At 37.2% G+C, this 11,589-nt stretch overlaps 1 protein-coding gene across 1 annotated transcript; it reads right to left on the bottom strand.

Moving 5' to 3' along the window:
- Positions 1–8,441: 8,441 nt before the first annotated feature.
- On the bottom strand, positions 8,442–11,589 carry LOC139148636 (uncharacterized). Its single transcript, XM_070720132.1, has 2 exons — positions 11,293–11,589; positions 8,442–11,101 (listed from the first exon to the last, which is right to left on the bottom strand). The coding sequence occupies exon 2, from the start codon at positions 11,083–11,085 to the stop codon at positions 9,631–9,633; it is 1,455 nt and encodes a 484-aa protein (XP_070576233.1). The 5' UTR covers positions 11,086–11,101; positions 11,293–11,589; the 3' UTR covers positions 8,442–9,630.

Genomic DNA, 11,589 nt, shown 5'->3' with positions numbered 1-11,589 from the left:
ATAAATATATCACAACCAAAGCCGATTGTATTTTCTCGAGCAATAACACGTACGAATCTAAAGTGTATATTTAGTCGAGTCACTTTTCGTTTTGCTCCTAATGACAACTTGAATACTTTTGATGCTGTATGTATTTTGCATTAAGGAAATATGCGCCTCGGGGACAGAAACTCGGACTGTGAAATTTCTCCAATGCATTTTTGTCAACCATTTGCGGGGCTGATTTTAAGCTGATTGAGAAAATACAGTTTTCTTCGGCTTTTTATGGAAATCGGGAATGCATTTTCCCTTTACATATAGTATCACAGGGATAGCGGCCATTTTGAAAAAATTGGGCAATATTGGATAATTTGTTTTTCTAGTATTAAAAGTTGGGTCGTCCCCCCCATTTTTATTCTCAATTTTGAAAGAGAGTGGTTGAGAGTTTGCTTGGGGAAAATTTGAGCAAAATTTCAGGTCTTTCAATTGCTCAATACCCTAACAATTAAACTCAGGTCGTGCAGTATCCCTCTTCCCGAGAATCTCGATGTTTTAGGTTTAGATCATTACTGCGTGTGCTCGAATTTCTTCATTTTGAATTTTTTCTGAACACCAATAAATTCCGCGCATTAAAATCTGCATTTTATCTTTAGACGTTTAGTTTTGGTGACCAAAAGACGAAGAATATTAAGTAGAACACGAAGACACGAGTTTTATAAAAGTGAAGTTATTTATTATGATGGTTCGGCAAACTGAATGCGAGCCGATTTTTCTAAGGTCTTTTAGTCAATTCACGGAAAGAAGCAAAGAACAGACAATGCGGGCAATTAACTCATGCTTGCAGGCGCTCTTATCTTGATCAAAGGAAGCTACTGCTCATGCGCATAGAGCTGGCAAACTGCTATACTCAGATATAGTATACACGCTTGTTGAGTTCTCATCCTGAGGCCTGAAATAGAGATTTGTGTATTTTTACCTTCGACCTTTAAACGGCTTTAATTGTTATGCATTTTTATATCTTTGGTATTTTAATCCAAATGTGAACCATTTCATTACCGGCAAGTAGAAACAGAAGCAAATGGTCAATCGCTGTAACTTGAAATTATTTTTGTTTCGTCACACAAAATATAGTTTCTCTTATTTCCCCCTAAAGTGTTTCGAGATAAAAAGAGTAAGCCTATTAAAATGCGGAATGACCGGAAAAAATGTAAGTTACATCAAATGTCACTGTAAAAAGAGTTTTAATCGAGGTCAGTAAGGTGCCTAGTGTTTCAAAAAAAAAACGTCCGTCAGTCAGGCCTGGAACGAGGCTAGGTAGTGGTTTGACCTTTCATGAGACTTTTCTTGAAGTATCGAACAGCTGAGCTATTAACCTTGACTAACGAACATGCAATCAAAATAAAATTTGACATGGGACGTAAATCTTTACACAGTTGACGCTGTCATTGCTAATGCTTTTAAAGACTATCGGTTGAAAATATTTTTGTGATACCGTTTCCAATGACAGTTGAAAATGCCTTGAGGAAATAAAGACGACTTGGATACATTAGGATACGGTGAAATGGGTAAAAAGTTTACAAGATTAATTTTCGAAATCGCATAAACGGTTCGCTTTGACAAAGTGCGAAGGCGTTGGCACTACCTAGTAATTTCCGTGCAGAAAATCACTTACATTAAGATAAGATATCGCTGGAATTGCACCCCGAGGGTGTCGGTTTTCATGAGTGAAAATTTCTAGGGGTCCATTCTAAGTACAAAATGGAGGGACTGTGGCATTCTCCTTGTCGTGAGAAACGCTGCTCTGCACGGTGATCGTTTACAAAAGTGCGTTCAGATCATTGATATAAATTGTGCTGTATTGTCAACTTTCGAGAAAAATCGTCATAATTTCTTAGATTTCATGGAAAACCTTGAACCGTAGAACACGTGTTATAAACACCGGCACTAAGGAATTAAACGGGTAGCATTTGATTTATGTAAGCCTACACCACTCGACAATATCTTTGACGTTTACACACGGCTCGTGTGGCGGTAAAATTGTGGCGGTAACATTTGTGGTGGCACTGAGTGTTACCCGAACGGAGGCTCGCCTTTGGTGAATTTTCTTAAACTCAGGTAGCAAAGACATTTCTGTTGCGAGATGTAGCAAATAAATTCCTAAATTTATAAAAATTTTACTGAATTGTACAGAATTCACAAAACTCTGAATACTATGTTGAAAAAAGGAAGGGAAACTGGACATCCGTGTTGAAGATATGAGATAAACTTTGTAAAATTGGACCATAAAATGTTACGAACAAATTCACTCTTTACAATGTAAAAAAAATGTTTTGAAATATGTTTCATCTACGGACTCTCTTCTTTGTAAATTAATTATCCAAATAAAAATTAGTAAAAGGGTACATTTCAAGCTAAAATTGATGCAGGACTGTCAAATTCATACTGTGATGCGCCTCGGGGGATAGGCGTTTGCTAGGACTATCCTGTCTTTAGGATCCATTGCTGTTTTGTTGATCCATCAAAAAGTATGTGAAGTAAACAAAATTATCACCGTCAAGTTTTTGTCAAAATCACCCTCAGAGCAAACAGAGTATAGACGCCATTTTGAATTCCAAATGAGGTGCTTTGTTTCTCCGATACCGAAATGTGTACGAGACCAATATTATGAAAACAGAAATAAAAGCACGAACAAGGTAATCTCAATTATACGATATTTTTATTCGAATCTAGGAATATTTTAATTTTGCAATATATCCAAGTACAGTTCTGGAGCAAACCTTTGCACGAATAGGCGCCCTGTTTTGATTTGTTAATCATCGGTTGTTTCACTCTAAATGTGAACGATACTGAATGACTGAACGAAAACTCTCTTTCCTAGGAGAAACACAAAAACTCCAACCCATCTTCAGAAAACTTTAAACATGTATTTCAAAATATTGGCTGTTTAGGTTTATGACACGTATTTGATAGAATGGCCAAAAGACTTTGCATGCCATTCATGTAATTTTGACACTATAGAACTGACGGTCACGCTTATACCCGAGACTAGAAGACATATGACCTTCCGTTACGCAATGAGTCGGTAGAACATAACCAGATTACTGAGACATAGAAATTGTACATTTTTTTGTTCCAAAAGATCAACTGATTCGTTTCGTCATTTTATGTATTTGTGATGTATAATCATATTTTTATAGTATTTATATAGTATTTTTCGTGTTTTTTGTGCTGTTTGTAAAATGTTCCTTTTCCTACTCCGAAATTATGTAGGTAGAAATGCCAAATATGCGACTGGCCAACACAGCCTGCATGTGTGTAATGACAATGCCTAATGTTACCGTTGACAGATTAATTCGACTTGTCGAACAAATGAGAAAATATGGCACTGTTAAACTGATACTCAACGTTCAGCATTCTAAAGGAAGAAAAACACTACAAAAATGTTTCATAGAACAAAAATAATGAGAGATTTACCAAAAGTTACAGCTATTGCGTCTTTAACACGACGCAGGAGATCTCGTGAACTTGATAATTATCTAAATTAGATGGTGTCTCTGATTCTCTGCGCAGTCGCAGTAATCCAACATGGTTGAAATTTGTGTATATTCTCCACGCACCAGGAAAGGGTCTCTGAACCTCCATTTGTACAACATCGTTTATTCTCGCGACTCAGTTAAAACTGAAGGACGTTTATATCCCTACAAATGACATGTCGATAGATTGTGAGACAAAGTATCGCCGCACAACGAATCGTTTCAAAGATGTCATTCAAGTCGGACACTCATGGACGTCAGACTTATCATAAGTATCTACTCTCCTGAGCAAAGAATGGGTCTGTAAGCACTACGCCCACAACTTAAATTCCACATCGTTTATTTCCAGGACTCAGGCAAAACTGAAGGACGATTACATATCTAAAGGACGCATGTCAACATTTTATGTGACAAAATATTGCGACAAAGGGTCTTTTCAAAGATGCTTTTTACAGTTTACAAAGCATGTCACTGACGTTTGGCTCGTATCCTACGTAAGCTTTTCACACAGAGCACTTGGAAACGTGAGGAGATATTGGTCATGAAATTTTACATTACGGATGCTTCGAATTTAAATATGATATCTGACTCTTGGTCGGAAATGCCGGACACCATATAACGCTAAGTATTGTGCTATGGCGACTTCAAGGACAGCAATGACGTCATTACAAAAAAGCAAGATAACAGCGTTGGTTTGTACTTATCAATCATGCTACTCAAAGCTTTCACTCTAGACTTGTTACTGATTTGTCCTTGCTGCGACAAAGATGAAAAGAAAATAGATATCACATACTAGATATAAAAACCACAGTCCGTTGTAACTTGGAGTTTTTCAGCTGAGTGTGGGAATCAGCCAAGTCTGTAATCTTTGTAAGAAGATTCAGTGTTGTATTAACGTAGATTTTAAAGTTGTATCTTTCAAAACCAGTTACACTAACGATCATTCATCCATGTGTTTTTGACAACTTAATTAATATTAAGAATCGTCATGTCGAAAAACCCACTTAGATATGGACATAAAGATTACGAAGTTATTTTTATTTCAAATAATCTTATTGACCGTTTTGACTGATCACTGTTTTTGAGAATGTGTAACCACGATGGCGCTTTGATGGTGTGAATATTGAGAATCGAAAGGGTAACTATTGACAATATATAATGTTTTCAAGAAAAGTAAAAGTTGTTATTTTTCTCCCGAGTGTATATTGAAATGCAAAGTACTTGTTTCACCTCTACAATGCATAGAACACGATTGGAACTAATTTGGGATGATTGGATTTCATATTTTTCAAATTTTTTAAAAGTGTTAGATGCCGTATAGCTGAATGTTGTAATATTACAAATTACTCATAAAAACAAGTGTGTAACGTAAAAAGAAAAGCAGATGAACTTACATTTGTAGATTAAATCGACATGACTTCACCTTCCAATTATCCCAAATTAATTCCAATCAAGTTAAGTGTATTCTGTAATGTAACTGGAGACAATTATATCCTACACCGAGCAAAATTTAGAATCATTTTTCAAAAATAACATTAGAAATTACAAACATGCAAGTTGTATTGACAAATTTATCACTGGGCAAAAAAATAGAACAGGAATATTGAAAAGCACGTCATCAATCAAAACCACTTACAAACTTGTTCTAAGGCCTAGACATATTGCAAAATGATGCGGTGACGGTTTTTTTTTCTCTCTCATTTTTTGTGTTCTTCAACCAACAAGAACGCGTAAAAAACATGAAAACAACATAGGAATGATCGCAGAGATAAATGCACAGCGGTGCATGTCGCTTTAGTATTTTGTATAGCAACAGTTCTGCGGGTGGCTTTTAGTGCAGCAATGCACAGTTTGACCGCTTGATATAACAGTGACATATTTTTACAGTTTTGAATGGAATATCAGGATCAATTATTTTCATTACAGTTCTATTTTATACAGCACATGTGTTGTGCACTATCGTCGCATATTTTTGGGGTTTATTTTTTTTCCCATTTTAAATTTTATTTCCCCACGAACAGAAAAAAAATTTGACGCAGCGGGTCTGAATTGACGCGCGCGAGAATGAGAAACAAACTTTTTATTTTTCTTGGCACTCATGTAAGAATCTAGCTGTTTGAAGGAAACTTATTGTACAAAACCTCGATTACATACCGCCATGAACATGCAGGCAACAACGCTGTATAATGATACAGGCTATAAACCAAAGGACAAACGGCAACAATGCATCATAGGGAGTAGAATACGTGACACAAAGGAGGTCAAACCTTGTGTATCTTACAGTATATGCCCTTGCAATTGAAAGAATAATACATTGAAGTGTTCGGGTTATTCATTGGAATCTTTTACAGTAATAATTCTCGATTTTACCACCTAAGTGAGTCATAAAAGTCTCAGGCAGTCGACCGTATCTTCAATTTAGTGGACTGCTGCACGTAACACGAATAAGATTACAGCCTGAGAAGCAAATTTAAAGTTTTAGGTTATACAATAATTTAATGCCAGAAATGCCTAAAAAGATGAAAAGATGAAAGAGGTTAGCTAGTTTCACTAGCAAACAGAACTTTTTGACATGACAGAGATAACATTTGTGTTAAAAGTGTTCATGAGATCAATATCTCAAACTTTCCTGTGTAAGAAGTCGACGTTTTACCCACAATGCATTTCAATTTCAAGTAGTTTGTTCCCGCTTACAAGACAAACGCTACTTAAGGTAGCGAGAATTGACTAAAAGCTGTGCATGATCATAACCCTGATGTAACTTAAAATTTGAAGTACATTTCGTAAACTTTCATTTTGTACGTGTACACTTCTGTTGATAGCGGGCATTTCATGTGACAAACAGATTCGGTGATAATTCACGCCACTTTTCAGGAAAAAAATACATTACCCCTTCTTAATTATGAGCGTAATACAACAAGCAGTGTATAAGCTTCAAATTTGTGACGTAATGTGGACGTAGCCATGTTATTTTCATGGATTTCATTTTGCATAAAATAATGTTCCTGTTCTACATTGTATCTTTTATCTTTCTCAGAATAAAATTCTCTATTTGTTTTATGATTGTCACTTGACGAATAAATTTTGGTCAGAACTGTTGGTTCGCCCTGGGAAACGCATTTTCATTTTTGAAGCATCGTAGAGGCTAAACAGACAGAGACAGACGATCTTTGCAATCTCCGAGCTAATGAAGATATCACTGTTGATCTTTTGCTGTTGTCTCTAAGTGGTCTATTTACCATGGTTAATTTGAAAAGAAGTCAATTTTAGTTCTTTTCACGAGTTTCACTATAATCATTGACAAAGTATAGGCATCATCGCAAGTCGTTATGGGAACAAGTACATCTTGTGCGTTTAAATTTGAAGAGCGAGGGAGACTTCTAATGTTTACGTGTAGAAGATTTTATTAATATACATGTAATACTGTAGGTGTATTGTCAAAAACTGGTCGATTTGTAAACTGCCTCTTTTCTTGGACAGCAACAGAAAGTAGACAATATGAATATTTACTATCAAATCGCGACTGTCTTCACACTATTGTGGAAGAAAAAGATGGTGATTTCACTCATCATACGTAAAACAAAGCCATGAATAAGATGCAGATTTGTACTGCATATATAGACTGGCACACTGAGTGTTCACTTGGCGATTATTTATGCATAAATACAGATCACAATTGTTCTAACCATTTGTGCGTACGGTCTGTTGTCCTTTTTCCACGTTGCTCTCATAGTGTCAATGTGTAAACTTTATACCACTAATACATGTAAATATTTCTCAGATTTTCCTTATCAAACAAAGAGGGTTATCCTATAACAAAATGAGCAAACGATTAAAAGGAATGGGGAAAAACTAGTGACTGAAAGTGACACAGTCCTTGGTTACGGTGGGCATGCGCGATACTCTGGTCCAAAACAGTGAGGGAATATCTAGCAAGAAGTGGGTTACAAACGATCTCACGTGTCAGAAAAGAGAAAACAAATAACAAACGGGCAAAAATGTAGAAGAACATTTGGTAAAAAGTACACAGCGATTGGACAAGAGTAAATTTCAATAATACTAGTCTTTTTGATATGTTAATAAAATGACTGTTTGTAAATAGAACGCTGCCCGTGAATGTGATAAAGTTCATCAAGTAAACATGTTGGCGAATTATTTGTTTTGTTACGAGAAATCGTGCCTAATCTAGTAAAGGAATTTTGTGTAATTGATGATATGAAGTATTGCCTTATGGACTGAGAAAATTCTGAGATAAAACGCATAGCATTAGTTGCACCAAATCACTATAAATTACAATTTTGATCTTCAAGTATCAGTGAGAGTAAGAGATAAAATATCAATCGAAAAGTCATATAAGATAATATACAATTTTCAGTATTAAAACATATCATTTTATACACATTACAAGTTCAAAGGCACTGTTACCAGCATGCAACCGGGACACTCTATGTAGTTTCAAGAAGAAGAGAATAGTCGAGAATATATAATCCCCTATTTTTGTCCGTCAAACGACACAATTTCAAGTTCGTATTTGTTACATTGCCGGAAGAAGTGACAGCTTTAGTGAATGTCAGTTTATTCGTCACTGCTACCATCAGGATGTAAATGCATACCAATGACAACTGACCTAGTATGTATGTATTTTTGTATGTCTGTATATATATATATATATATATATATATATATAATATTATATATATATATTTTATATATATATATATATATATATATATATATATATTATATATATATATTATATATATATATATATATATATATATATATATATGTATATGTATATATTATATATATATATATATATATATATATATATATATATATATATATATATATATATATATATATATATATATATATATATATATATATATAGTTGTTGTTGTGTTGCACGCTTCAGTTCTCCTCTCCTCACTTCCAAGCGGGTCGATCAGTTTTCTTTGCGATACGTTCTCGGTGTATATCTTCCCTTGACCATAGTCTCGCATTAATGTTCTTCTTCTATTCTCCTCAGAAGGCTTGTCACGTGATCGGATGATCCAAGAACGATGATAAGCCTCGAAGATGTCAACGCATACAGTTTGGAGCTTGAGGTCGTGTAAACTGAAATGCAACCAGATTTTCACACCATGTATATGGAGTGCAGTACAGATTCTATACTTGTGACATACGATTGGGTCTTCGATATGACGCTTTTTTCGTAGCTTTGATATAGAACTCGATTTTGTGTTTTGATAATTCATTATCGACTCATGAGTCTTTCTGACACCCGAGGCCTTCAGAGCGTGGGCGAGTCTTCATTTTTCTCGATTGTCACGAATCACACAGTCGCATTGTGTAGTTGTTGTGGTAATATCACGATCCCATTTCGCTTTGTCGACTTGACGAAGACCATTGTGTAAGGCGCAGAGATATATTCACATCAAGCAAACACTCCAGGGGTCAACGGACTTTAATGTCAAAGCATTAGAATTCCTCATCTCAAAACCTTAATAGCAATGTACGGTTGTGCTGAAGTATTGATGCCAGGGGTGTAACTTCTCGAACGTTATAATGCACTTTCATCGAGTGACATACATGTTGCTTGTGACCGTTTGGGTAGCTGTGTACGTCAGTCGTATTATTTATCATAAACATTTGTATTGTTTACTAAGTGTCCAAGGTCTAGGCAGAGCTATTTTGGCACGAGTGTTTTCGGGGGGTCCCTATGTAGCATCCATCAAGCAAGTGGACCCCTAGGGTCGTGTTGATTTTAAAAATGTGTTCACCCAGTCTTCTTCAGTGTTGCCGTGGTGATATGGTATCGCCTGTGCACGCGATTAGAATTGCTGGTATCCGTACCAGCTCTGGCAAAACACGAATAATTGTGCGTGCAATGTTTATAAATATATGAGTGCAGAAACGAAATCACATCGTCCTGTGAAATAACTTCTCTCAAATTAAAGTTGTATATTATTGACACCAAACTGTCATGATTCAAAGGTTCGCAGGTTATGATTGGTTCATCAAGTCAACATCATCATGATGACCTCTCAACTCTTGATTCACTGATCCCAGGGCCAGGGACGCTGCATTTGTTCTTGAACTTTATCTGAAATATCTACCTCCCTTTCCTGCTCCTCGACCAAATCAACCTTTTCTCGCCTTTTCCCCCTAGGGTTTCTCGGCAAACTCTTCTTGGCGTGGCTATTGTGTTGTTTGCGTGCAACTGACCGCAAATTTTTGATTTTCTCACTGTCCGCTTCAAGATCATTTGCGTTCGGGATGACAACCGCCGGTCTTCTGGGTTTAGCGACTTCGGCTTTCTTCCGACCGCCTCTGCCACGCCCATTCGATACTTCGATACTCTGCTCGGCGGCAACCTGCCAAGTAGTGCGATTCTGACTAACGATAGGCGGGAGACGAACATCACCAAGTGTATCACTTTATGTGTTGCTTGTTTTATTTTCCTTCCAAACCTCTTAGTTTCTTCGTTGCTTGAACGTTTTCCACAATCCTTGTAGCTTTTATTGTCCAACATCATGCTGAAATGAACTCCAAACTCGTCATTCACACCAACAACTCTACGGTCATTGCCTATGCCGCATGGCGCTAGGCACACACTCGGGCTCGGCGTCGAACTGATCGGACCATCGATTCGCTGTCTTCTTCCGGGTTGTTTCATTTCATCGAAAAGTTTCACAGCAAAGGGATCCGATAAAACGAGCGATGTGTGAGGTGAAGATTTCCTTTCAAACGGCTGAATGGTTGCCTTGGTTACGGAGGGATGTTGCCGGGAGCCAATAACCACTAGAGCGTCGCCACTTTTAAACTTGTTTTCAGACATCTTTTTCTTCGCAACGTGTTTGTGTCTAGGATGAGTTTTCGATTCAAAATGTCCTCTCGCCTGCTGATTTGTAACTTGTGGGCGATCAAGGTATCCCGCTTTTTCATTTGTTGCCATGGTAATACTTTTGGTCGCAAAGTCTCCTTTGTCAATGGCCTCCTTCTTTTGTTGCAATTTTGCAGTGCTCAAATTTGGCGTTTTCTTTACCTTTGAGGCGATTTTTTTAATTTCCTCCAAACGATTGAGGTCGTCAAATTTCTTGTCACATCTGCCGTCGCTGATTTCGGCGGGATTGGCGACTAAAGCATTTCTTAACCGTCTATATGCTGTTACTACGTCGATAAACTTGCTACGTCTCGAGGTGGTTGTGGTCGTCGGCAACGATCCATGGCGGTCATCAGACACTGCAGCCTGCTCTGGGTCGCTACTATCGAACTCATTCTGGTTAACAGTAGTTCTACAGTCCCTCTTACTCAAATTATCCGCAGAGAAAGGTTTATCGAAACTACTGTCGTCAGCGTCCCCGGCTTCTTTCTCTGTCATTCCCGGTATCTGTCCATCAAGTATCGCTGAAGTTGCTCTCGCTGCTACCTCGTTGCCATGATTTTGACCAGCTTTTCCATCGACAAGAAGGGATTCTTGTCCCGTGAAGTGATACTCATACGCTTTCATGTAGAAAGCGGCTTCCTCTGTGAGGTGCACCGCAGTGTAGGGGACGTCTGATTCCATTTTTAAATCGTCAACTCTGATAAAGGAAAATTAGAAAAAACGCGAACTGGTTACTTCCGCCCTGAAGGAAATTGCCTGATGAGACAATTTCAAAAAGGAAATGAATGAAAAAGTAATTAAAATTTGAAATCAGACGAAGGAACGATAACACCAACTCATGTTCATGCAATTTTAATTCTACTCGATCTGGTTTTGCGATTTCCTTACCGATGCTGTATTAAGCCCTTCTTGGTATTGGTTTTTACCGTTTACTTTCGGTTTATATGTTCGTTATTTATTTTTCTGTCAGCATCTGAAAGTAGCACTAAGCTTCAAAAGATTTGTCTCAAATAAACCTGCAGCCTTCCAAGCTTGCTTCATGCACCGACAAAGGCGTTTCCTTGGTCACCAAACCTCTTCTGTTGGCCTTTGTAGAACAATGAGACGAGATTTGTTTGTACTAAAAGGTCAGCTTGAATAAGTGTTCCCTTCTTCTTTTTGGTATTCTTGATTCGTCGGCGAAAC

Source organism: Ptychodera flava, chromosome 2 (assembly GCF_041260155.1).
Source record: "Ptychodera flava strain L36383 chromosome 2, AS_Pfla_20210202, whole genome shotgun sequence".
Lineage (NCBI taxonomy): Eukaryota > Metazoa > Hemichordata > Enteropneusta > Ptychoderidae > Ptychodera > Ptychodera flava.
Note: the sequence above shows the minus strand (reverse complement) of the source record. Positions and strands in the feature narration are given on the sequence as shown.